The 27,613-nt window shown below is 43.4% G+C and overlaps 1 protein-coding gene across 4 annotated transcripts in view; it reads left to right on the top strand.

The window, feature by feature from the left end:
• The window catches only part of TNKS (tankyrase), a 127,259-nt gene that overhangs the window by 92,726 nt on the left and 6,920 nt on the right, over window positions 1–27,613 (top strand). For 2 of the 4 annotated variants that reach the window (XM_075929203.2, XM_075929205.2), the window contains 12 exons: window positions 858–937; window positions 2,840–2,985; window positions 4,035–4,200; window positions 5,670–5,889; window positions 6,159–6,268; window positions 7,174–7,362; window positions 9,415–9,652; window positions 12,000–12,082; window positions 18,426–18,546; window positions 19,337–19,434; window positions 23,077–23,151; window positions 24,581–24,686. In XM_075929203.2, the coding sequence (XP_075785318.2) occupies window positions 858–937; window positions 2,840–2,985; window positions 4,035–4,200; window positions 5,670–5,889; window positions 6,159–6,268; window positions 7,174–7,362; window positions 9,415–9,652; window positions 12,000–12,082; window positions 18,426–18,546; window positions 19,337–19,434; window positions 23,077–23,151; window positions 24,581–24,686 (1,632 nt within the window). Of the gene's footprint in view, window positions 1–857; window positions 938–2,839; window positions 2,986–4,034; window positions 4,201–5,669; window positions 5,890–6,158; window positions 6,269–7,173; window positions 7,363–9,414; window positions 9,653–11,999; window positions 12,083–18,425; window positions 18,547–19,336; window positions 19,435–23,076; window positions 23,152–24,580; window positions 24,687–26,431; window positions 27,600–27,613 lie in introns of those variants that run through there. The other 2 variants (XM_089778193.1, XM_075929204.2) reach the window with 2 other exon arrangements.

Raw genomic sequence — 27,613 nt, 5'->3', positions numbered from 1 at the left:
CCCGTTAAATACAGGAAATGTAAAAACGGAAATTAATGAGCCAAAATTGGTATGTCATTTATTAGGTCGAATTGGAGGGCAAAATTAAGAAGGGGCCCTCCCATCTATCCCTTGCTTCTTGGGTCATTAAAGAACAAATGTTGTGGATTTTTTTAAAGCACGCTTGACAGAGCAAATAGGGTACTGAAGTAAACTTCACCATCATGGCTGCCCTCCTCCCCCTCTGTTTCTTGGGACACTGGGCCTTACTAATCCAAATGCCCTGACCAGACCAGACCAAGGAGAGGGAGCCAGATTACATCCCAGACACCATCTGGGGTGAAAGAACTTTAATACAAGCAGCAATAAAAACAGCTCAAGACCATGTCAACTAAGAACTTCTCTTTTTTTTAAATAAGAACAAGTTATTACCACCTTTGATTCTAAGAGCCTGACAAATAGGAACTTTTTCTGTCTAAAACTCTCCAACTAAAGATGTAGAAAACAATCAAAAAGCTTAAAATTAGAGCCTTATTTAGTACTTCAAAGGTTTTAACTGTTTTTTCTTTTCTCTGCCTGTAATAAATGATTATAAAGGTTTTTAATAGTATATGTGCCATGGTGCTAAAAGCAAGCTAAGGACCTGTACATCAAACCCTGGCCCATGTGTACAAATGTTTATTAGTAAACAATAACTTAGTTATGTTAACACCTCTGGCCCAGCTCTCCTAAGTTGTGTAAGCACTTAGAAAAATTGTGCCTGTAATGTCTTTGGTCGATTTAGAAAATATGGTCAGGCTGAGTTTGTCAGCATAACAGTATCTTAATTGTATCGCCTGTGCCAAAGTACCTATCAAAGTTTCTTTTGTTTTCTCTAGAAAGTACACCTGTACGCACTTCTGATGTAGACTATCGACTGTTAGAAGCATCCAAAGCAGGAGACTTGGAAACTGTGAAGGTAGGTTTGTCTAGGCGATGCTTAGAGGATGGAAAGCATTACCATGACAGGCCTCTGCTGGGAGGAAGTGGAATGCTCTAAAATCAGAACGGAAACCTACAGGAGGAATACAAAAGAATAGCATACACCTGTAGGGACAAAATCAGGAAGTCACAAACGGAGTTACACCTGGCAAAGGACATAAAAGGTAATGAGAGGTGTGCTAAATACATTAGGAGCAAGAGAAAGATAAAGGGAAGCGTTGGTTCTCCACTTAGGGAAATAGAACTAATAATTGATGATGTCAAGAAGGCAGACGTGTTTAATACCTGCTTTTGCTTCCATCTTCACTAAAAAGATTAATAGTGATGAGATATGCAACACAATTAACAGCAAAGAGAAAGAAACACCAGCCAAAATATGGGGAAAGAAAAGGTTAAGGAATAGATAAGTTAGCTATATTCAGGTGTGCAAGGCCTCATGACATTCATTCTAGCATACTTAACAGACTTGCTGAAGCAATCTTGGAACCCTTTGCAGTTATCTTTGAGAGCTCTTGGAGGACGGAAGAAGTTTCAGAAGAGTGGAGAAAGGGTCTGTTGTTTGCCTGCCTTCAAAAAGGGGAACAAAGAGGAGCTGGGAAATTACAGATCAGTCTTACTTTGATACCTGGAAAGATGCCTAGAGGATAATAATGTTATAAGAAATAGCTAGCATGGATTTGTCAAGAACAAATGATGCCAAAACAGCCTGATTTCCTTTTAGACAGGGCAACTGACCTAATAGATAGAGGGAAGCAACAGATGGGAGTATATCTTGATTTTAGAAAGGCTTTTCCCTCAGCCCTGTGATATGATTATAAGCCAAGTAGGGAAATGTGGTCTACGTGGACTGGTTGAAAAATCGTAATGAAAGACTAGCTGTAAATGTTTTGCTGTCCAAGTGGAAGGATGTGTTTAGTGGGAGTACTGCAGGGTTCAGTGCTGGGTCTGGGATTATTCAATATTTTCCTTAATGACTAGGATAGTGGAGTGGGGAGTATGCTTACAAAATCTGCTCATGACATGAAGGAGGGTTGTGAGCATTTTGAATTCAAAATGTCTTGAATAATTGGCATGAATTCAATATACTGACAATTCAATACAATAAGCTCTTTGAGTGATTGCTCACATGTGCGCTCGCCACAGGCCTGGGCTCTGGACGTTTCCCCCTCAGGAGTATCCGCAAGGGGAGCAGCGCTAGGGACCCCCTGGAGTGGCACCTCCATGGCACAGTACATGGGGCACCATGAGTCCCCCCCCCTCAGTTTCTTATTGCTACCTGTGATGAGCTGGAATGTTCTGCTGCCTTGTGCTAGTGTTGTTACTTGTTCTGCCTAATGGCCTTTTCCCCCTTAGCAGCCCAAACAGGACTTTGCCTGAGGATGGAGCGTGCCCCAGTCTCCAGGCTTTACGTTATGGGACTGCTCTAGGCATCCCATGCCCATCAGCAATGCTTATACTAGCTGCCTGCATTGTCTGGGAGAAGGACACGCTTGCCACAGGTGCTGTACATATGAGTTGATATCCAAGGCAAAAAGGCTAAGAGGCATTCAGCTCCAGCACTCTTGACGGAGTCAGCATTAACTCTGGCTCTGGAGCAAAGATCTGACTTGGCCCTGAGCACCATGGCATTGGTGCGGAGTTGAGGAGGTGAACTCAAAATATACGACCTTCATATGGGGGAAGTCATCACATTGAAGCCACGAGCAATTGGGAAGTGCCCTTGTTCAGATTCATGAAATGGCCCACTCTTGGAATGGAATACTTTATTTACCTTTCAAACTTTAATTAAGGGGGAAGAAATTAGTTGAAAACATAAACCAGATTCTAACTGTTGTCGAGTTCTCTAGTAAACTTTTTGTTTCCTCCTTCATCTTAACAGCAGCTTTGCAGCCCTCAGAATGTGAATTGCAGAGACTTAGAGGGACGTCATTCAACACCACTGCACTTTGCTGCAGGTTACAACCGTGTATCTGTAGTAGAGTATCTGCTACACCATGGAGCAGATGTGCATGCCAAAGACAAGGGGTAACTTTTCAGTATTGTTTCTTCTTAACCAAGGCTCCTCATATTCATCCCGGGAGAAGAGAGTTAATGGTCTTCTAAGTAATATTTAGCTCTCTGGTTGCACCAGTATCAGAATAATAGATGATAGCATTATAGTTGGGTTAACTTTACTCCTTTAATCCATGCTGCTTTTGTCTTCTCTGTTCTCTTGTTTGTTCATTCTGCTTAATAGCAGTTTTTCAGATACTTTGGAAGATTTGAAAGTAGCTTTTAAGTTGTGTGATGTGAAATAGCCAGGGTGAGCTCTGTACATTTTTCTCATCTTCCTAGGTGATTTATACTAATACAGAAAGCTAACTGTTGAGACACATTCCCCCCCCCCTTTTAAATCAAACTGTTTGGAAAGGATCGAAAAATTACACAACCACTGTATTATTTGTAGCCTTCCCAGGTAGTTTGATATAAAAGGGGGAAGATGTCCCAGTAGTTAGAGAAACCAATAGAAGTTAACTTTCTATATTAATATAAACCACTTATAAAGAAGAGAAAAATGACCAGAGGGTCAAGGTAAGATTCAGGTCCTAAATGTCCTGAAGTTTCAAGCTCCTTCCACATGAAATTGAGTACATTCTTCTCCTCCCCCCATCCCCATTACATGTGCAGGACTCAAACTAACCATATCAGATGGGACTGTAGCCACCCGCTATATCCATTTTTGAACATTTACACCAAAGCATCGAAAGTCAACATTATGGCAGTGATTCTTGCAACATATGGGAATTGTTAGCAATATTGCTATGACCTGTTGATAGCAATTATGAATGATAACAATTGGTCAAACAGCATCAGTTAGGAACATTATCAGGAGCCAAAGAACCCTTTTCATTTGCTTCCTGGAAAAGCAATGTTCATTTCTTAGGTCCCTCAATAGCAGGGCTGTGAAATTGGGGATACTAAAAGGTGCTGGTAGCCTCAAAGGAAACAATTCAGTTTTGCTCACTGGAACTTTGTAAACTTGTATTTGAATTTGGCTTCCTGTAACAATTAAAACTTTTTCCCCCTGTGATTAGCGGCTTAGTACCCCTGCATAATGCCTGTTCATATGGACACTATGAGGTGGCTGAGCTATTAGTGAGGCATGGGGCCTCTGTCAATGTGGCAGACCTGTGGAAATTCACCCCTCTGCATGAAGCAGCAGCAAAAGGAAAGTATGAAATCTGCAAGCTCCTTTTAAAAGTAAGTCATTTACAATTGCCATATGTATGGTTCAGTGTGTATTCTATTATGTTAAAGATCTGAAACAAAGATCATTTTATTATTTTTCTGAGAGTTAATTTGAATCCATTTTCGTGTTAAGTTTTACTGTGATACTTTGGAACAACCTTGGCAGCCTCCAATGTTGATAAAACAAAATTGCATTTGAGAGTCTGACACCCTTTACAAAAGTATACAAATACGTGAGATGCAAACAGTATGTGGGATTTGCACCAAGATGTCTAACCAGTAGTAAGAGGAAGAAATTAACAGGGAGAAAACTGCAAACTTGCTTATTTCAAACATTCTTATTAAGGTTTAATATTAATATTAATCAGTGTTAGGCCCAAGGAAATCGTCTCAACTGTACCTGGGGCCAAGGGCTGTCTTATGCTATGTACTCCTCTAGATGACGGGCAGGGCTGCTCCGCTGGTGCTAACCGCGATGTTCAGCTGCTCTGAACGTTGCCGTATGACGCAGCGGGCAATATGTTGGCTATGGGCAGCACCTTGTCTGGTGCTGCTCTGTCGCTGGCAGGATGCCACAGGAGCTGCTCCGTGGTTCTCCGTAGTGGGAACGTGAAGGGAAGAGCGGACTGTCGGGGTTCCTCCCCTGGACTTGGCTTTGCTAGAGAATTCCATCACTGCCCCTCCTGTTGTGAGTGCTACATTGCAGGGCATCAGCATTCAGCCTCCTCCATCCCTTCTGGGGCCAGCCCACTGGGACCTATTCCACGGGGCCAGCGGCAGAGCTTGGTGGGAACTGTAGTCCCCCCATTGGAGAGACTGTTCCAAAACCTTTTAAAATATGGATCACATAAATCAACAACTTTGTATTGTATGCAAATATAGACTTAAGTTTTGGAACAAGAAAAGATTTTGTGGCAGTGCCACTGCTTAGAAAGCACAACACTCAGACGCTGCGGTAGCTCAAAACTAAATGATTGGAGAGCAGGAGGAAACCTGCACAACCTATAGAGAGGGTTGCCAAAGGGTTACAGGAGTACTGTCAGATTGTAAAGGGTTGCCTTTACAATGCCTGTGCTTTCAGATTACACTAGCACCTCAACTGTGAAAAAGACCACATGCAGCGTAAAACAATTGCTTTAACAATCATGCAGTTGCAAAACTCGTGAACTATGCTAATCTGCGTAGTGTATAGATGCAGTGTACGTTTACAGCATCACAATTTTCTAGTATAGATAAGGTTTTTCGGACCTGTACGCTTGCTCTGTAGATGAGTTGTTTGAGTTGAGGTTTCATAATGTGCATTCTGTACAGTTGGTATCCACTAAAGTACATGGCTGTTAATTCATTGTAATGGGTTGCCAGAATCTCACGAGCTGTGAGAGCACTCCCTGGGGTGTGCTGCAGAGTGCAGCCCATGGACTGACATAGCTGTGTGCTAGGCTCCTGTGTTTGTGGCAGTAATGTAACATTGTGATTTGTAGCATGGAGCAGATCCAACAAAAAAGAACAGAGATGGTAACACTCCACTAGATCTGGTGAAGGAAGGAGATACAGATATTCAGGACTTACTGCGGGGAGATGCTGCCTTGCTAGATGCTGCCAAAAAGGGTTGTCTGGCAAGAGTGCAGAAGCTGTGTACACCAGACAATATCAATTGCAGAGATACCCAAGGAAGAAATTCAACACCATTACATCTTGCAGGTAAGTGATTTGCCAGAGCGTGTAGCCTCTCATCACAATTATGTAACACAATCATCAAAAGCCAGAGCATCTTATCAGAAACGGACATAGTAAGAGTTTTATAGCAAGTTGTCTTGGTTACCATGCCAGCAGCTGTGTAGATGTGTTACAGGAAGACAGGCGCTTGTAAAAGAGGTGCCTTTGAGCTCTAAAAATCAAATAGTTTTAGCTTTCCCACCTTTCCACTTTTTTGTTAGTGCTACTGATGCTTTTTTTTTCCCTCTTTATAGCCGGCTATAATAACCTGGAAGTAGCTGAATACCTCCTAGAGCATGGTGCTGATGTTAATGCTCAAGACAAAGGAGGGCTAATCCCCTTGCATAATGCAGCATCCTATGGAGTAAGTAAAAGCATTTGTACTTCTGATTTACAGTGCTAAGCTTCTAGTAATTTTGTAATATTTTTAGCATACAACGTAAGGGGAAGTCTTATCTTGAGCTAAGTTGGGTCTCTAGCTGTGAGAGAATTACTGGCCCAACTCACTATTATATCATACTCCCGCGGTCTTGGTGACTTTCTTTAAAAGGCCTACAGTTGGACTAGGAGGGGGGATGTAGTTGGTGCTATTCTGTACAGGGTCCCTTACAGCAGTTTTGGAATATCATTGGCACAGTAGCTGATATGGCAAGCACAACATTCACAGCAAGTTGGCATAATGTTTGGCATCCCAAGAAATCTCTCCTTTAGTTGTAGAAATAGGCAAAGATTGAGATTGTGATTAAGAGTCTGAGTGGGAAGGAAGAGAGAACAGGGTCTGTGGACCAAACCGAAGCTCATTGTGGAGAAGCATGATTAGCTGGAGCAGTCTGTTAGCGATCTCCCTTCCCTCCCACCTCACAAAGCAACATTGACTTCCAGAGAATCAGGCATATGCATATCTGCCCAGATGGAACATGGACCTTTTCCTAAAACACTGCATGCCATTCCACCTTGTGGGTGAGCTCATTCAGCTAGCGAAATATGGCTACGAGTGCAGGAGGAGGAATGCCCACGTTCATATGCCCATTGTTTACAGGATTTTCAGCCCTTGACTGGAGGGAGAGTTATTGTGACGTGGGCAGTTAGGTGGTGGAGGTAGGTGTAAATAAAGGGAGAGGATATGAAGAGGCTCTCTGAATGCCCATGTTATCATCATGTAAAGGAAACAAAGATGTGGCTTAACACACTGCAGGCTTATGGCTTCTGCCTTACTGTACCCTGGAGCAGTTTCTCTACACCACAATGATAAAAGTATTGTTTTTTCAGCATGTGGATATAGCAGCGCTCTTGATTAAATACAGCACCTGCGTAAATGCAACGGATAAATGGGCATTCACACCGCTGCATGAAGCAGCACAAAAAGGAAGGACACAGCTATGTGCTCTGCTTCTAGCTCATGGAGCAGATCCGACCATGAAGAACCAAGAGGGTCAAACACCGTTAGACCTGGCAACGGTAAGTTCATATTGCAAAGCACCAGAAACTGCTATAAAGAATTGGCTGTATGCATTGAATGAAGCTCAGTGCTTCCACTATGCCCATGGTCATCAGCCTTCTCCTTCCTATGATTTGGGAAGGGTAGGGGAGTCAGGACTTGTTGATGTCTGTGCATGATCCTTCTCTTGGTGGCAAGCCCATGCGCAACACGTAGGATGAGATTTGAATGTCTCCTAGTTAAGGTTTAAAGAATCTTCCCATTTTAAATTCAGTTTCATTCCCAGCCTTTCAATTTTACCAAAACAGAACCGGCCTGAAATGTTCCGGGTGCCAGTGGCGGCCAGCACACACTTCGTTTACTTGCACATTTCCAGGGGGATGGATGAGACTTTAAGGAAGTATGAAACATAACATAATGTCCAAACCACGTGGCTAGAATGAGAGAACTCCTCCAAGCTTCTTGTTATCTGCAGATCTTCTTGAATACTTACTTTTGACATATTGGGTTTTATTGCTGGCAGGATTGGTTAAAAGTAGTTTCCACATATATTATAGGGAACATAAAGTTTATGAATTCCAGGTGACCCCCATTATTGATGGTTGCCAGACAGGAAATGGCACAGAGAGAAATGTATAATAAGTTTGGAATAGGAGTGGGAGGGAGTAGGAGAATTTGAGTCACTTTAGGGGGTGAGGAGGCTGGTCTGATTGGAAAACAGACTTATGGAGTGGTCTAGACACCATTCCCCAAAGAAATCCACTTTACATAGTCCCTCTGTACCTCCACACACTGCTGTCCAGTAATCCTGGAACACAGTGACTCTGAAAAGGGCGTTAGGGATCATTGGGAAGCCAGCTGAGCATCAGATCCCTGTAAGCTGAGCATGTAGCAGCTGCCCAGGTCATTAGCAGAGTGCTCACAGGCAGCAGCAGAAGAAGATCACGTTGGTGTAAGAGGGTGCTCTTACCCTTGTGCACAGCATTAGTGAGACTAAAGTGGATATCATGTCCGTACCTTTTAAAAGAATATTGAAAAATTGGAGAGGTTCAGCGAAGAGCTACAAGGAGTATTTGAGGTCTGGACAGCTTGATTTACAGGGAGAGATTTAAGGTCAATTTAAGTTTATCCACAAGAATATCAAGGGGGGTGACCATGCTGGACAAGTATCCACACGGGGAAGAGATTATTAATAGTAGAGATTTTTTCTACTTAGCAGGCAAGGGCATAATGACATCTAAGGCCTGCAAGCTGGAGCTAGACAAATTCAGACAAGAAAGAAGGTGCATGCATTTAGTAAGAGAGAGGCTACCAACCTTTGGAACAGATTACCAAAGGAAACAGTAGATTCCTCATCTTTGGAAGTCATTACAATCAAGACTGGACATCTTCCTATGGGCTTATCTAAAGAGGCTGTGTCTCCAATACAGCTGGGTGACTAAAACACCAACCTGAACACCCAACTGAGAATCGCCAGTGTGGGCAGCCATGTGTTGGCAGGGTACGCCTGACTGCTGTCACAGCAGGAGCCCTTGCGGGGGCTGGCGTAGTTACAGCGTCGGGAGAGCTCTCCTGTCGGTTCAAAGCAGCTGCACTGCTGCAAGCTCTCTGACATAACCACTGCCCAGGTGTGTGTTGAGACCAGCCCATGAACTGGTCTCCGGCTCAGCCGGCAGTGACAGAGTGAGGGAGGAGTTACATGGCGGAACTGTCCGCTCTGCTATGCACATGTGAGGAGTTGTTACAGTGGCCCTTTCTGGCCTTAAAATCTATAAGATCACTTTTCCATGAGGAACAAGTTAAATGAACTCTCTAATCTATAATAAAAATAGACCTGGGCGTTACAAGTTCTGTAAGTGTGTGCAGCTTTTGCATTTTTCTTTGTTTTTTTTTGTAAATTAATTCCCTATTACAGGATTCAGCCTGTGTTATTGGATTGTTGGGGGGGTTATTTAGATTGGGGCTGGGGAGAAGAGTATCCACTGAATGTTGTTTTTTCCTTTCTTAGTAAAATAAATAGTTGGTAGTTTTAATGCAAAGCAAGCCTTGTGTCTGTGTTTTCTGTCTTGCAGGCTGATGATATCAGAGCTTTGCTCATAGATGCAATGCCTCCAGAAGCCTTGCCTACCTGTTTTAAACCTCAGGCAACTGTAGTTAGTGCATCTCTAATCTCACCAGCATCTACTCCCTCCTGTCTCTCTGCTGCCAGCAGCATAGACAACCTTACAGGGCCTCTGGCAGAACTAGCAGTGGGAGGAGCATCAAATGCTGGGGATGGAGCAGCAGGAACAGAAAGAAAAGAAGGAGAAGGTAATGTCTCTGCTGAGTAAGGTTCCTTTGCAGAAATGCTATACAAAGGCATTCTGCTTTACTTGATCCTGAAGATTTTTAATATAAAAATACTTCCATCTCAAAGGAAATGTAAATGGCTATATTTCTCCTGTTTTCTGCCTCTGCTCTTAATTATCTTTTCATGTGTGATTAGCTCAGAATCCAAAGGTAAGGTTCACAGACTAAATGCATAGATTTCTGCTGTTGGTGCTGAACAGAAAATCTGATGGGTATAATTTTGATTTGGGGAAATATAATGGCTGAAGCGTGTGTGTATGTGGGGAGGGGGGGTGTTAATATTTTAAGTACATGCTGTCCCTCAGCATCTGAAAGATTGTAAGGCAAAAATGCACCCATGTCAAATCACCTGGGCCTGATGAATTGCATCCTAGAATACTCAAGGAGCTGATTGAGGAGGTGTATGAGCCTTTAGGTATCATCTTTGAAAAGTCATGGAAGTCGGGAGAGATTCCAGAAGACTGGAAAAGGGCAAATCTAGTGCCCATCTATGAAAAAGGAAATAAGAACAGCCCAGGAAACTACAGACCAGTCAGCTTAACTTCTGTGCCAGGGAAGATAAAGGAGCAAGTAATGAAAGGAATCCATCTGTAAACATCTGAAAGATAATAAGGTCGTAAGTGACAGCCAGCATGGATTTGCCAAGAACAAATCATGTCAAACCAATCTAATAGCTTTCTTTGATAGGATAGTAAGCCTTGTGGATGAGGGGGAAGCGGTAGGTGTGGAATACCTAGATTTTAGTAAGGCATTTGATACAATCTTGCATGACCTTCTTACCAATAAACCAGGGAAATACAGTGCAGATGGGGCTACTCCAAGGTGGGTGCATAACTGGCTCAATAACTGTTCTGAGAGAGGAATTGTCAGTGCTTCCCAGTCATGCTGGAAGGGCAGAACAGTGGGAGTCTGCAGGGATCAGTTCTGGTACCTTCTTCACTATCTTCCAACAATTTGGATAATGGCTTATAAAGTTTGCGAATGATACCAAGCTGGAAAGGGTTGCAAGGGTTTGGAGGATAGGGTCATAATTCAAAATGATCTGGACAAACTTGAGAAATGGTCTGTGGTAAATAGGATGATGGTTAATAAGGATAAATGCAAAGTTCTCCACTTAGGAAGGAACAATCCATGTCACACATACAGAATGGGAAGTGACTATCTAGGAAGGAACAAAAGACAGAACTATGTAGCACTTTAAAGACTAACAAGGTGGTTTATTAGGCGATGAGCTTTCGTGGGCCAGACCCACTTCCTCAGATCAATATGTGGAAGAAAATCGGCATATTGATCTGAGGAAGTGGGACTGGCCCATGAAAGCTCATCGCCTAATAAACCATCTTGTTAGTCTTTAAAATGCTACATAGTTCTGTCTTTTGTTTCATCTACACCAGACTAACACGGCTGCATCTCTATCACTATCTAGGAAGGAGTTCTGCAGAAAGGGATCTAGGGGTCAGAGTGGACCACAAGCTAAATATGATTCTGCAGTGTGACACTGTTGCAAAAAAAGCAAATATGATTCTGGGATGCATCAACAGGAGAGTTATGATCAAGACATAAGAAGTCATTCTTCCACTCTACTCTGCATTAATTAGGCCTCAGTTGGAGTATTGTGTCCAGTTCTGGGCACCACATTTCAAGAAAGATGTGGAGAAATTGGAAAAGGTCCAGAGAGAGCAAAAATATGATTAAAGGTCTGGAAAACAAGACCTACAAGGGAAGACTGAAAGAGTTGGGTTTATTTAGTTTGGAAAAGAGAAGCTTGAGAGGAGACTTAACAGCTTTCAGGTACCTAAAAAGGTGTTACAAGGAGGAGAGAGAGAAATTATTCTCCTTAGTGTTTGAGGATAAGACAAGAAACAATGGGCTTAAATTGCAGCAAGGGAGGTGTAGCTTGGACATCAGGAAAAACATCCTCACAGCCAAGGTGGTTAAATGCCTGATGAGGTTGTGGACTCTCCATTATTGGATATATTTGAGAGCAGGTTAGACAAAACACTTGTCAGGGATGACCTAGACGGTGCTTGTTCCTGCCATGAGGGCAGGGGCCTGGACTTGATGGACCTCTCAAGGACTCTTCCAGTTCTAATGTTCTATGATTCTGTTTACACCTGTATGCCTGTATAACTTGCCATCCTGCTTTACTGTAAATCAGATGTTGTGTTCTAAGTGCTTTTTTCAGTGTGTTTACCATTCAGTTTTTACTGAGCTTTTGTACAGTGTGACATAGCCCTCAGCCACATAACCTATAGTGAACTTTGAAAACAAGCTGACATTATACACCAGTCTCTTTCTTTCATTATAGTTAATGGTCTTGACATGAATATCAGCCAGTTCCTGAAAAGTCTTGGGCTTGAGCACCTTCGGGATATCTTTGAAACAGAACAGGTAAGGAATGAGCCTCATGCATGACACACTTGTATATTCTGTTATAGTGAACTTACGCCACATTTCCTGGGTCTGGAGCCAGCCTGAGGTGGCAAGGGCTGCATGCCCACCTGCTGGCTTCTCCCAGGTGTGGTTTTGCTCAGAAAAAGACTGAATACATGGGATCATGGTTACAAGAATCTGGTATCAAGTTTGCTCAGTTTACAAAGAAAATATTTTTGTCCTGCCAGATCTGCAAATTCATTGTGGGATTGGAGTCACAATAGGTCCTTTTGGTTTTGAGCATCATCACCAATAAAAGTTTTACAGGCCAAATATGTAGCTCAGAGTCAAGTATCTTCCCATTCATAAACCCATTCAAGATGTTTTACAAGGAAGAGGGAGAAGGATTGTTTTCCTTAACCTCTGAGGCTAGGACCTAAAGCAATGGACTTAAATTTCAGCAAGGACAGTGTAGGTTAGACATTAGGAAAAACTTCCTAACTGTCAGGGTGGTTAAACACTAAAACAAATTGCCTAGGAGGGTTGTGGAATCTCATCATTGGAGATTTTTAAGATCAGGTTAGACAGAAACCTCTCAGGAACGATCTAGATCACTGGTTCTTTACTTTTTGGGTACATCTACACTGCACACTTATTTCGAAATAGCTTTTCTGGAAGAAATGCTCTGGAATAGCTTATTTCGAAATAGCACATCTACACTACGGGGAAGCCTGGAAGTGAGTCGGAGACAGGCACCCCTAGTGGGGACGCGCTACCTCGACTTAGAGCCCCAGAAGGCACTGGGGAGTAATTGGTTTGAATGGACCTGGGGAGGAGCTATTTCAAATAGCAGCAGTGGAGCGTCTACACTACCACTCTTTCGAAATAGCTATTTCAGAATAGGCGGCGTTATTCCTCGTGGAAAGAGGTTTACAGAAGTCGGAATAAGCCACCCGTTATTTCGAATTTATTTCAGAATAACGGAATTTCTGTGTAGATGTATTAGTTCAAAATAACATCAGTTATTTCAAAATAACTGGGCTGTGTAGATGCACACTTCCAGACTAATGTACTCTTTTTATGAGGCCTATTTCTCTTGCATACACAGGGTTACAGCTCATTTAAAAACTTCTAGCTTATAAAATGAAACATAATATAAGTGTCAGCTCAACATTACTGAAAATTATTTACTTTCTCATTTTTACCATATAGTTATAAAATAAATCCTCACCACTAGGTGGAGAAACACTGATGTAGTATATAGAGCAGTACAAACAAGTCATTATCTATATAAAATGTTAGTTTGTACTGAGTTCACCATTCTTTTCTTATAGCTTATAAAACTAGGCAAATACCTACATAAATTGGCAGGCCCCTGGAAGATGTCTGTACCCCTGGTTCAGAGTCACTGTTCTAGATCAGTGTTTCTCAACCAGTGGTACGAGTACCCTTGTAGTGCTTGAGAGAAGTTTGAGGGGTACATCAACACAACTGAAATTTGGAGAAAACTAAATTTTTGTTTTAAGTTTTACAGCGCTTTATTATTTTGTACTTTTTACACCCAAAAATTTCATTGCCCACCCGGCTACGATTAAGTTGTTTAAACAAATTTGTTGCAATGATAGAAAATTTTTGTGTGTGTCTGAAAACTGTAGATACTTGGGGTACTTTTTTTCTTTTTTTTTTTTAAAGGGGTACTTTATTTTTTTAAAAATGGGGGGGTCGAGAAACACTGCTCTAGATAATACTTAGCCTTGCCATGAGTGCAGGGGATTGGACTAGATGAGCTTTCGAGGTCCCTTTCAGCCTTGCAGTTCTGTGATGCTTGTGCAAGGCCTGTTACATTGAACAGTTACAAAGGTGAAAGTGATTAGAACTTAGTAAGTAATGCTGTTGATGGACAAGGTGGAAGAGAAACTACTTTCCCAGACTTTGTCCACACTAGAGAATTTCAGAAAATATTTTCCTACTGCTGATGAGGCTACAATCTTAGCTGTTTTGGTGTGTAGGGCTAAAGAATAAATAGTTGGAAAAAAGTTTGTTACTAATGTCAGCAGTAATTCTGGATATCCAAAATAAACTACCGTGTTTATAGTCAGTTTTTGGAAGAGAATAGCGTTTGAATGTATTTGTGAATTCTTTTTCTGAACAGCTTCTTGGAAAAATGTATAACTTAGTAGTGTGAAGTAAGATATAATGTGAAGGGGGGGGGGGAAGAGATATAAACTGTAGTGGTATGAGCCAGGGAACAAACACTTTAAACATAATTTGTTGGTTATGAAAAATCTCACGACTATTGTGTTAAGTGTTGTCCTTTGCTTTGCTGTTCCTGTTGATAATGGCAGTTTTTCATTAGTTTTCATTTACATTATGTATACCTTGTCTACACTTCAGCATAAATTGTGATACTTTTTGGCTACCTTTTTCTTCTTACCTAAGAGAAGTGTGCTTTCCATATATCGAATAGAAGTTTATATTAATCAGAGGAACTGAACTATTGGCATTTTAGAACCAGGAAAAACCTTTCTATCCAAATATTTCTGTTCTTTTTGCTATCTTAATATAATTTTGGATTCTTTTTTTAAGTCATGTCCCTCTAAAAACAAATTTCTAAGTGCTCCTTAAATTCATTTTTCCTGCTCAAAAATGTTTCCTCTTGCACTGAAGAGGTTCTGCTTTAGATCCTTATCTTCTCTGTTAGGCTGTCAATGAATTGCAGTTACTCATGCAATTAACTGAAAAAATTAATACTGATTTAAAAATTAATCACATAGTTAAATCCTTGAATACCAATTGAAATTTATTAAATATTTTTGATGTTTTCATTTTCAAAGATATTGATTCAAATTACAACATAGAATACAAAGCTTACAGGACTCACTTTATATTTTTATTACAAATATTTGCATTGTGGAAATGATACAACTAAGAAATTGTGTTTTTCAGTTCACCTCATACAAGTACTGTAGAGCAGTCTCTTTATCATGAAAGCGCAAGTTACCAGTATAGATTTTTTTATCACATACCTGCACTCAAAACCAAAGTAGATTAAAACTTTAGAGCCTACAAATCCACTGTCCTACTTCTTGTTCAACCAGTGTCTAAGACAAGTACATTTGTTCACATTTGTGGGAAATAATTCTGCCTGCTTCTTATTTACTATATCCCCTGGGAGTGAGGACAGACGTTTGCATGGCATTTTTGTAGCTGGCATTGTAAGGTCTTTAGGTGCCAGATACGCTAAACATTCATATGCCATTGCTGAGGACATGCTTCCCTACTGATGACTCACATTAAAAAATATTGCATGCATTAAATTTGTGCCTGAAGTCCTTGGGGAGAATTGCAGGTCTCCTGCTCCATTCTTCCTGCATTCTGCCATATATTTCATGTTACAGCAGGCTCAGGTGATGACCCAGCTCATGTTGTTCATTTTAAGAACACTGTCACTGCAAATTGGACAAAACACAAAGAAGGCATCAACATGGGATTTCTAAAAATAGCTACAGCATTCTCTCTAGAGTTAAAAATCTGAAGTACCTTCCAAAATATGGACGGGACAAGGACTTTCAGACGACTTACAAGAGCAACACTCAAATGCAGAAACTACAGAACCAGAATCATCAAAAAAAGAAACCTTCTGTTTGATGGCATCTGACTCAGATGATGAAAACAAACATGCATCAGTCCACACTAGTTTGGATCACTATAAATTAGAACCAGTCCTCAGCATGTCCTGTGGAAAGGGTGTTACACCGTGAAGGGACATACAAATCTTTAGTGCATATAACACGTAAACTTCTTGCAATGCCAGCTACAGTGGAACCATATGAACACCTGTTCTCATTTCCAGGTAACATTGTAAACAAGAAGCGGCAGCATTATCTCCTGAAAACGTAAATGAACTTGGTTGTCTGAGCAACTGAACAAGAGCTAGGCCTGAGTGGATGTATAGTCTCTAACATTTTACATTGTTTTATTTTTGAATGCACTTTTTTGGTACATAAGTCTACATTTGTAAGTTCAGTTTTCATGATAAATAGATTGCACTACAGTAATTGCAGTGCATGAATTAATAAATGATTTCTTTTGTATTTTGCAGTATAAATACTTGTAATCAAAAATAAATATAAGGTGAGCACTGTACACTTTGTGTTCTTTGTCAAAATCAATATATTTGAAAATGTACAACATTTCCAAAATATTTAAATAAATTATATTATTAATAGCACGGTTAATTGCTATTAGTTTTTAAACATTTGACAGCCCTACTTGTAGGTTATCCATACAGTTTCCCCCCACAAGTCAGGGTTTGTAAAATACAAATCAACTTTACTAGTCCCTTTTTATCATTTTGAAAACGTGTTAATTCATCTCATGCTGTTATCCTTCCAAAGACAGTGATTGCATCTTCGTAGTCATTCCTTACTGCTCTGATGCTTGAGGTCTGGAGCTGTCTTTGTTTCCCGTGCACTACAGTCTCTGCAAGCAAACAGGCCTCCAGAGATACCTGTAACAGGGAGAGACAGTGTTTCATTTTGCATCTCCCCTGACATTATTAATTCTAGTCCTCTGGCAATATGGCAGTAGCTTTTGCTGTCCTTTGTAGTGCTGCTGTGCACTTGATAGATGTTCTCAATGGCTCTTCCTAGTAACTTTTGTATCTTTTGCCTGATCAATATATCGAGTGTGCTGTTTATCGTATATCCCCTGGTTGAGTTCCTGTCTCCTGGATTAATGTGTTCTCTTTCTCAACTGAGGACTTCGCTTGCTGTTGACAGATTCAGTCATACTGACTCTTCAGAGCCTTTTCAGTATGTTGACACGGATTCCCCTAGATTACTAAGACTCGAGTTCTACTGAAATGTGAACATTTTGGGAGCCGATATTTTTGAACGCTTCTCTGAAATTTTCGTGTGTCTGAAGTCTAAAAAGGTCACCTATGTGTAGAATTGCTGTACAATATGAAAAGTTTGTGTCTAGATTGCCCTTTATTTCCTGTTCTTAAATCAATTTTCTGTTTCACATCTCATAATCTCTGTGACCTTGAAAAAGCTTTTGAGGAGACTGCATGAAAAGTCTTAATATATTACAGCAAATGAATAGTCCTTATCTAGCATCATGACAGTTACTATTTCTAAAAGCCTTAGGTTACTTAAACACAACTTAACATAGCCAAATCATGTTTGGAGACACACACGTACCATATAAACACAGAAGGAATGTTTTAGAAAATCTGTAATGACGCTGATGTAGGCTAAGTTAGACCATTTTCATAAGGAAATAACAGCAAAGGAATGGGAAATAATTTCCACATTGCGTGTGGTGGAAATGCCTTTGTAGGTATTTGTACAAAAATGTGAAGTTTTGCTACAGTGGGCTTTCATCCATTGCCATGTTTCTAGTGCTGCTGTAGAGCACCTTGTTATTAACCCTACCCCCTTGATAATCATGAAAGGAAAGCTGTTGTCTGTTGGGGATTTCTTTTCTCACTCTTTCGCTATCACTCGACTCGAGGTGCTCCAACTGTGGGAGCAATGGTGGGTATATTTGTGTAAATACTACATGGTGCATTAATCAGTATGCCATCTAGCCCTCCTCCAGGTAGTTCTAGATAATACACTGACTAACCACCTGGGCACAGCCATCCTGGATGTGTTACCCCAGTGGTTCTCCAGCAATTATACTTCATCACAGCAAATGATTTTTCAAAATCCCGTATCAGTAAGACGGTCACTGAAGGGGGAGCATTTTGATGCACTTAAGGGACGCTGGTGCATGTGCCCCTAAATCCAATGGACACTTGAAATTGCCAGTCGGTTTTAAGCGAAGCCTTTTATTATTCTGCTAGCAATATCAGATCCAGACAAAATCACTAATTTGACTGTTGTTTCAGTGCATTCCTTAAATGGTTCGAAATTATTCCCAGTTTCATGTGGAGATTTACTATGAAGGAAGATGGATGGGAAATTTAATAGTTTACTTTTTAACTGTTCTGCTAAATTAACTCTCCCAGTTAGTTCTCGACAGTGAAAGGTTTGTTCTGTTGTGTGTGAATAATATTCCTCAGCAGCCAGCATAGAGTTGCTCTCTGCCATCTCACGATGGGGAGAGTTGCCCGGGCCAGTCTTAGACAGTCTGTTAGATTGTCGGGCTGTCGTAATAAAACTGAAAAATACAGTCCGTACCCTGAGAGGGATTCTACCCCGCGCATGAATTCAGCGTAAGTACAGTATAATTTTTGAAGCTTCAGGAGGTAGTCGAGTTAGTCTGTATAGTATAATTTCTGTAGCAATAGACTTTTTCCTTAGGAGGTAATAAAGGTTTGGCTACTAATGTGTGTCATCTTTTCTCTTTTCAGATAACTCTTGATGTATTGGCAGACATGGGTCATGAAGAGTTAAAAGAAATTGGCATTAATGCATACGGACATCGTCACAAACTAATAAAGGGTGTAGAGAGACTTCTAGGAGGGCAGCAAGGTAAATATGTCATACCAGCTGGGCAAACCTCTTTCCTTTGAGTTATGTATACCTAGACCTGCCTGAAGTAATTTTCAGCAGGCTTTCAGTGATAGCCTGGTAAAAGTAATGCTCTTAGGCCCCAGTCGTAAACCAGGCCTCAAGTCTAGGTGTGGTTGGATGCCTCCCTGCTTCAGTGCTGAACCAGATTCTAGCCAGGCAGCAAAAATAAAATGGCTGGAGACGAAGGCAACTTTCAGTGCTATGGTGCAAAGATGGCAGGGGCCGTGGTCTTGTCTCCTCTCCACCCCATATGGTATAAACACAGCTCAAGAGGTAGAGAGGAACCCCTATGCTGCTCTGAGACAAGGTCATTGTGGCAGACTCCAGCCTGAAATGTGCAAGACAAGAGCAGCTCTTTGTTGTCTTATCCCTCGTGTACCGATGGAAAGGCCAGTCATCGTCTGGTGCAAGGGTCTGTTCCAAGATTAACACGCTGTTGTTCATTACTAAAAACTAATTCCATTGTAGCTGAAAAACTGTTGGGGTTGTCTTAGTCATGGACTTGAGTAGAAAGCAAAACTTGTGGGAGAAGTTCATCTCCCAAGTACTTTTGTTCTTTTATTATGTTGTTATACTCTCCTTTCATGCCTGCTGCTTTTCAGACATTTGATCTGATTTCGGTTGTATTTCCTTTGCTGCTTGTACTGCACTTGCTCCTGCTCTGGGGTTAATTAACAAGTAATAGCAGGAAGGCTGGGTAAAAATACTGCTGGTTGATTTTTACTTCTGAAATTCTTGCCTTTTGCAGGCACCAACCCTTACTTGACTTTTCACTGTGTGAGCCAAGGGACTATTCTCCTAGATCTTGCTCCCGATGACAAGGAGTACCAGTCAGTAGAAGAGGAGGTATTATACATGCAAATATTTTTGTTTCAGAATTGGCTTGTTTGCTGTGTAATGTCTGTCTTGGACGTTAGTGTGGTTCTACGCTGCAGAGACCCTCTCAGAATAGCATTGGCGGGTCCCACATTACTGCCACGCAGTGATTACAGATCAGATGTGATCCATCATGGCCAGGTCTTCACACTCCACCTGCGAACTGACTGTCAAACTAGGTTCTTTTCATCTGCCCCACCCCCACTGGTCCGCAGGCCCAGAGACTCCTGTGCTAGTCGCCTTTTGTTCAGATTGGGGCCTTGGTGATACCTCTGCAACCCTCACTGCTGTTAGGAGAGCTCCACAAACAATCAGGGCTGCATAGAGAGTCTCCAGCCCGTTAGCTCCAACATATTGAACAGGAACAGGTTACTCGGGGAGCAGTAGGAAGGGGCTGTTTCCATGCAGTCGCTCTCTAAGACAGCATTGCATTTTGAGGACAGTGTTTCAGTGAGCGCACAACAAACCCTTCTCTAATCACACTCTGGGGAATGGGGGTTCTCTGGTATACTGTGCTGCTGGCTGTCCAGATGTCAAGTGGTCGCCCATTTAGGCTAACTGCAGTGGGAGCCCTGCTGCAGCCTGCTCTAGGTGTGCTGGCAGGGCCAGCGTCTGTCACATGGGGAAGCAGGCATCAAACTGAGACAAGCGGAGCAACATCAACGTCCTCTGTAGTGTGGGGAAGAAGGGCCAGGCTCCGACAGCTCCATGGCAGACCAGGTATCAGCGTTACTTCGCCCCTCACCTAAAAGCCAGCAGTCAGTCCTACAGCTCCCAAAATGCGAGCTGGGCTGTCTCCCCAGAGTCCCGGGTCATCAATGGGAGTAGGACAGGCCACACAGCAGCCCCGTGGTCCCTTTTACCTGGCATTGCCTCTTGCCTGAAGAGAGGCAGATGGTGGGTGGGCCAGCCCCACTCTTCTGCTGGTGGGTTGGTGGTGCACAGAGAGCTGCAGCTGCTCTTGTTGTTGGGTGACTGCCCAAACTCAGATCTTCCTTGCTCTGCCCATTGCCTGCCAGCCAGGCTAGCCCCGTGCATCTCCCTTCCTCGCCCCTCCAGAGGGACACTTGGTGAGGAGTGCCAGTATAAAGCAGAGGCAGGGCAGGGTGGCTGCTGTACGCCACAACTCTTCTCACTGCCTGTACTTGTGCCCAGTGCGTGTGCCCCAGAGGCCCCATGCTCCGCACCCGCCTTCATGAAAGTGGCCAGTTTTTCCCTTTCTTAGCTCCCATCTTTGGGAACATGATTAAAATAGACTCCTGGGATTGTGCTTGCCTTTCTTCCTTCCCCCAGGGCTTGTGCCCACTGCTTCCAGGGGCATATGTTGTGAAATTGGGGCAGGGTCATTAACTCCATAACAAATTGTATTTTGGGGGAGAGTGTTCAGAGGGTTCGTACGACAGATGAAAATGGGGGGAAGCGTTTGTGTGTAGTGCTTTGTGGAATTAGCTCTTTCAGTGGGAAAATGAACAGATTACATTGGAAAACCTGTGATCTAGAGCTCTAAGCCCTTTGGTGTGATCTGTGCATTTCTGTTAGCAGGAAATCACGAGGACATGCAGGTTCAGTGACTTCGGGTGCTATTTTAACAAATAGTTGGCTTAGTTTAGTAAGGAGGCACGGTATGACAACCTCATCGTGTCCTATGACCTAGTCATCAGTGAAATACCGATGGCGAGAGTCTGCTTAGAACCCCTAACAGCTGCTGCCCTAGTCAGTCAGAATATCAACTGCAAAGTTCACGTTTTTATTAGGATCTGTTGCCTCACTTCATGTTGTTTGTTGATTTTCTGACTTAAGAATGCCCTAGATCAGGCCTGGGCAAAATACGGCCCGCAGGCCGGATCCAGTCCACGGAAGCAGCGGGGAGCCCCAGGCAGGCTCCCCAGCTCCCCCGCAGCCCCGTGTGCTGGGCAGAAACGCGGCTGCAGAGCTCCGTTTCTGTTTTAAAACTGGAGGGGAGGAGGGAAGTTTTAGGAGCCACCTCACCCCCAGCACATTGCCATTGGCTGGTTTCTGGCAGAAAACATCCAATGGGAGCTCTTGTTAGAATCACAGGCCGCTAAGAAGAATCACGCCCCCTCTTCTGGGTTCAGTTATTCATGAAGCACATCAGCAGGCTGGCTGGCTGGGAAACATTTTAACCTCTGCATGCAGGCAGGCAAGTTTGGCAGTTGGCAAGTAAGTCTCTTGGCCACAGCCTGCTTCTGGCACCCCAGCCCTCTCGTGCCCCAACTCTCTGTGCTCCCCCACTCAACATACCCAAACCCCTGTCCCTCTCTTACATCCATACCCCCTCCCAGATCTGGCACCCCAATCTCCTGCCCCAGATCACAATCCCCTTCTACTCTAGGTCAGATCCCAGACCTCTGCACTCCAATCCTCTGCTCTAGGTCACAACAGCCTGCTTCATCCCAACTTCCTCCCAGACTCCACTCTCCCTCCTGCACCCCAGACCCTTACCCCAAACTCCTTTGTGCACCCAACCTCCATCCCAGACCTCGCATCTCCTCCAGTAATATCATGGAAGAGTGCAGCTTTTGATCACTTTCCAAAATCTTGTTGTGCCCCCCTTCTCCTCCCCATCAAAAATTATTGACCACTCCTGCCCTAGATAGTAACTGTTTCTGTGCTGTGAGCGCGAGAGAAAATGTTTCAGCTACTTCTTGCGTAGACAGACAAATGTTTAGGAATCCAGGCTTCATATAGCTTCATGGTAACAGACAGGGTCAAATACAATATTTATCTGGGTTGTTAGATTTTGTTACTTTACCTGTAATTGTCTTCCAAAAGTCTCTTAGTGGTAGATGAAATTACAGTTCTTGATAGCAAGTAATAGTAATGTGCAAATGCCACAATCCCCCCACTATGTAAGGAATGAAAGATTATACAGCAGGCCCCCGCTTTACGAGGGGCCGATTTACAACCCCCCACACTTATGACCTTTTCTGTATGTGCCAAAGGGGCTGAAATCCTCCAACTTGATGTCCTCGGCCCTACTTTTATGATGGTGTACGACGCCTGTGGTAAATGTGGGCTCAAGTTACAATGCCCCCGACTCTGTCCCCGAAGCTGATTGCGTCACAAGTTGGAGGCAGCCTGTATGCATTAGTTATATATTCTTTATTATGTCAACGTAATTCTTCTATATAATCTTTCTTGTTTTTTATCATAGAATCCTAGGGCTGGAAGAGACCTCAGGAGGTCATCAAGTCCAGCCCCCTGTTAGTTCCTCTAACACTGTAATTGGAATTTTTGCAATTCAGTGTCCATGACTATTTTTTATAGTAATTTGCCACTTTTTTTTCCTAATCTGGAGTTTTATTGACAAATTGGGCCATTATATTTGTTCTCAGCCAATATCCTGGAGCAATATCTTCTAGTAGGACTTCCTGTACTCTAACAAGTAAAAGAGCACAGCTGGATTAGAATCTGAGGTCTCTTAACTTACGGGTATCTCTGCACATTCCCAGTCACTACGATCTATATGGTTTAAGTATATTCACCATTCCTTACTTTTTGGTCTTGCCTAAGTGAGCTCCCTTCCCATCTCATTATTATTATTATTCGCAGATGTCAGGTTTGAGAATTCCGTTTTGTATTTTGATGCAGATGCAAAGTACAATCCGGGAGCACAGAGATGGTGGCAATGCTGGAGGGATCTTCAACAGGTACAATGTCATCAGGGTAAGTATCAGAGACTTGAGAAGATCACGGCTATGTCTACACTACAGACTTCTTGTGCAAGAACTGTTTTGCGGAAGAGTTCTTGCGCAAAAGGCCTTGCGCAAGAGCGTGTCCACAGTGCCATCTGCTTTTGCTCAGGAGCATCCATGGGGTGTGGATGCTGTCTTGCGCAAAAGAGCTCTGATGGCCATTTTAGCCATAGGGGTTTCTTGCGCAAGAAACCCCTGTTGCCCATTCACACTGCCTTCTTGCGCAAGAGAGCTTATTCCTCGTGGAGAGAGGACTAACTCTTGCGCAAGAAGCCCTCTGTTCTGACGCTGTACTGTAAATTTACTTGCGCAAGAACGTGCGTGCAGTGTAGACGCTCTGCAAGTTTGCAAGAAGCCTGCAGTGTAGACGTAAACCACAAGTAAACCGTGGGGGATCATTCTCGAAAGTGAAATCATTTTTGGATGCTGCCCTCTCATTATATAATTGCATACAAAAAGAGTGTAAAAGTTGCACAGTCATCACTCAGCAGGTAAGAAGTAACACAATTAAGTCCCTACCTCCATGCTGTGCAGGGAAGAGGCAGGAGGGGACCACGTAATTACAGACTATCCCATAATGCACGCACAAAGGAAACAAATGAAAGTGGAACAGGCAACCTGAATTCTGGCATTTGCTTGCTTAACTTTGCCACCTTAACGTTCTGCTAACGTTGGATTTTTTAATGTAAAATTTCCTGCCATGGAAAATTTCAGCCCAACTGGTAAAAGTTTGGCAAAGTTATAAGCAGCTGAAAACAATATCTTATAATGGAAACTGCTGGACTATCTTATTTAAAGATGATGTATCCGCTCTGTCTGTAATTTTTACCCATAGGCTACGTCTACAGTGGCATGATTTTCCGGAAATGCTTTTAACGGAAAGGTTTTCCGTTAAAAGCATTTTCAGAAAAGCGCGTCTAGATTGGCAGGACGCTTTTCCGCAAAAGTACTTTTTGTGGAAAAGCGTCCATGGCCAATCTAGACGCGCTTTTCCACAAAAAAGCCCCGATCGCCATTTTCGCAATCGGGGCTTTTTTACGGAAAACAAATCTCTGCTGTCTACACTGGCCCTTTTGCGCAAAAGTTTTTCGGAAAAAGACTTTTGCCCGAACGGGAGCAGCATAGTATTTCCACAAAACCACTGACAATCTTACATGAGATTGTCAGTGCTTTTGCGGAAATTCAAGCGGCCAGTGTAGACAGCTGGCAAGTTTTTCCGCAAAAGCAGATGATTTTGCGGAAAAACTTGCCAGTCTAGACACAACCATTCTGTTTTAAAAGTGAAAGCTTAGAAACTGAATGGCACCAAATGTTTGTTGTGCAATTCATACCTCTTGCTACAGTTTCCCTATACTCTACAGAATTACAGTTCACTATAAATGAATCCTGTTTTTATTTAGATTCAGAAGGTTGTGAACAAGAAGTTGAGAGAGAGATTCTGTCACAGACAGAAGGAGGTCTCAGAGGAAAATCACAACCATCACAATGAGCGCATGTTGTTTCATGGTGAGGAGCTAGCCGATGTTTCTAGGTTTCCCTGTGTCTAAAAAACTGGGTGGAGGGGATGTTAAATGTAAATGTTAGTGTAAATCGTTGTGCATTGCTGTTGTATTTCTGCTCACTTTACTCTCCATCATGAGCATTATTACAAATGTATAAGAAGTGTCGCTGCGGGTGCTTCACTTCAGGTGTGCGTGCATGCACCCCTGCGCTTTTGAGCAAAAATTTTTGGAAGCCGTGCCCGTTTAGTCCCTCCATGTGCCCTACACATTCTTGTGCCCTGTTGCGAGGATACACCTTTGTGGAATTAGCTCTTTCAGTGGGAAAATGTACAGGTTACATTGTAAAACCTGTGATCTAGACTCTAGCCCTTTGGTGTGCCCTCTGTTACACCTGCACAATGCTGGCCTCTCCCTGAGCACTATTAAAGTGCAGCTTGCCTCCATCTCGGCCCTCCACTGCAATCACACTCGGTCTTTACCCACCCAGCTGTCAGATTCCTGCAAGATCTACAAAACCTGTTCCCACCACGTAGACCCAACACCAGCATGGGATTTAAATCTCATACTGAGAAGACTCGTGGGCAGGCCCTGCGAGCCGCTAGCTACATGCTCTCCATTACACCTCTCGGTGAAGGTTGCCTTCCTTGTCGCAGTTACTTCTGCAAGACAAGTAGGTGAATTGGGAGCTCTGATGTCAGACCCACCATACACAATATTCCACAAAGACAAAGTAGTTTTGAGAACGCACCCTAAATTCATCCCGAAGGTACTTACCTCCTTCCATTGCAATGAACCAATATACTTACCTGTCTTCTACCTGAAACTGCATAAGGACTGAAGGGAGGAGGCGCTTCATACCTTGGACGTCCGCAGGGCACTCGCCTCATACTTACAATGCACAAAGCCATTCTGCAAGTCTCCGCAGTTATTCATCTCATCCACAAAGAGGTCACAGGGATTACCCATATCAAAACAACGGCTAGCTAAATGGGTATCTAGCTGCATACACTTGGCGTATACATTAGCGCAAAAGGAGCCACCTCCCTAACATAAGAGTCCGCTCCACAAGAGCCATGGTGGCTACAACTGCGTTCCTATGAGGCGTTTTAATGGATCACATCTGCAAGGCTGCCACCTGGGCGTCTATGCACACATTCATGTGGCATTATGCCATCCGGACATTTGCAGACTCGGAAACGAAATTTGGCCAAACGATACTCTCGGTCACACACTCTGAAGCTCCTGCTTCCTAACACGACCTCTGCTTCGTAATCACCTATGGTGGGGCACCCACGGGGGCGCCCCTCAAAGAAGGGAAGGTTACTCACCTGTGCAATAACTGGAGTTCTTCAAGATGGTTGTCCCTGTGGGTGCTCTACCACCCACCCTCCTCCCTGCTTCGGACTAACGTGTCCGGGTCAGAGAAGGAACAGAGGCCGGCCGGCTGCACATGCAGAGTAGCTGCCTCAGTTCACTCGTGCCAGCCCTCTGCGGGTGCTGCCAGCCACGGGCATTGCTACCACCAATCTCCAATCAGAGGTGCAGCACCCACGGGGACAACCATCTCAAAGAACTCCAGTTACTGCACGGGTGAGTAACCTTCCCTTCACCAAACAAGCAACAACTGGGCAAGCCACTGTTCCCCAGTAGGTTCTGCAGTCATTCAGCTGCTGAAAGACTCTCTGCTCTCAACTCTAGAAGGTTGATGTGAAGAAACTGCTCTTGGAGTGACTGTTTCGTTGCACACAGGTCCAAGGGATCCACAGCTTCCAGCCAGAGGCACTCAGGATGGCTCTTCAGGTGTGTTATTTCATGACGGGAGTCTGGGCATATTCAGCCTCCTCCCAGAGGGCTACCTGCTCTACAAGATCACAGTCTAGTTCCATGGCAGGACTTAAGCATGTTCCAGTCGTTGAGATTTGCAGACCTTCGACCTATGTCGACTTTCTCCAACAATTGTTCCTGCTGCTAGCTCGGATGCTGCGGTTGGCAGTGCAGTTCTGCCTGTCTCATAGTTCCCCCTCAGGACTAGTGCTTGGCGGGCACTAGAAGTGGAGCAGCCGTATGGACCGTACCTGAAAAAGGAGCAGTTATTCACCATGTGCAGTATTGTGTTCGTTGAGAGGTGCCCTGCACCCTCCTCCTCTCCGCAGTAAGAAGGAACTGTGGGTGGTTTGCCTGAGCAGCTCCCCTGTGTCCTTGTGACAGGGCACAAGGGGGTAAGGACCTGCATGAGCTGATCAGGCATTGCTACTGACATTTTTTGATCAGAGGCATGAGGGTGCAGGCATAGCTGCTGTGGAGCCCACAGAGACCCGCACCCACTCATTGCACACGGTTTTCAGGCCTGCTAGTTCTTCGTTGCGCTGGATTCAGTGCAAGGCACTTTGCTGGACCTCATGGCAGCCCTGCAGACCTTGAGTTGCCGTGAGGGAGGGACGTCAGAGAATGGAGGCACCATGCCTGAGTAGGTCAGGAGCCAGAAAAGATGGGAATTTAAAGGAGGACCCCAAAAGACTCGAGATGCCCAGCAATGCTTGCAAACCACAACTGCCTGAATGGCTTAAACTGCACAAGCCCCAGTACAAGTCAGTTTTGTGTAGCAAAACGCATTGTCAGGATCATGATACAAAAGCTGCCTGTCTCGGGTAGAGTGAACTGCTGAAGGATGATTACTCTTTGGCAAGATAAATTGCACTGCAATTAGAGTGGGGAAAAGACATTTAATGAGATTTAATAAAAGACTAACCAATATCAGGAGTCCAATGTAGGGTTGTGGTACGTAATGATAAATCCCATGCGCTGCAACACCGTGTCAGATATCACCTCTTGAGCTGACTGTATTTTTAATTTGCATGTTACACACAGACCCCAGTGAGAGTCTCCAGTAAGTCTGGTCTCCAGCCTGTCTTCACAAGAGCTAACCCTTTT

The sequence above is a fragment of the Pelodiscus sinensis genome, chromosome 4, assembly GCF_052426305.1.
Source record: "Pelodiscus sinensis isolate ZL-2025 chromosome 4, ASM5242630v1, whole genome shotgun sequence".
Classification (NCBI taxonomy): Eukaryota; Metazoa; Chordata; order Testudines; family Trionychidae; genus Pelodiscus; species Pelodiscus sinensis.
Note: the sequence above shows the minus strand (reverse complement) of the source record. Positions and strands in the feature narration are given on the sequence as shown.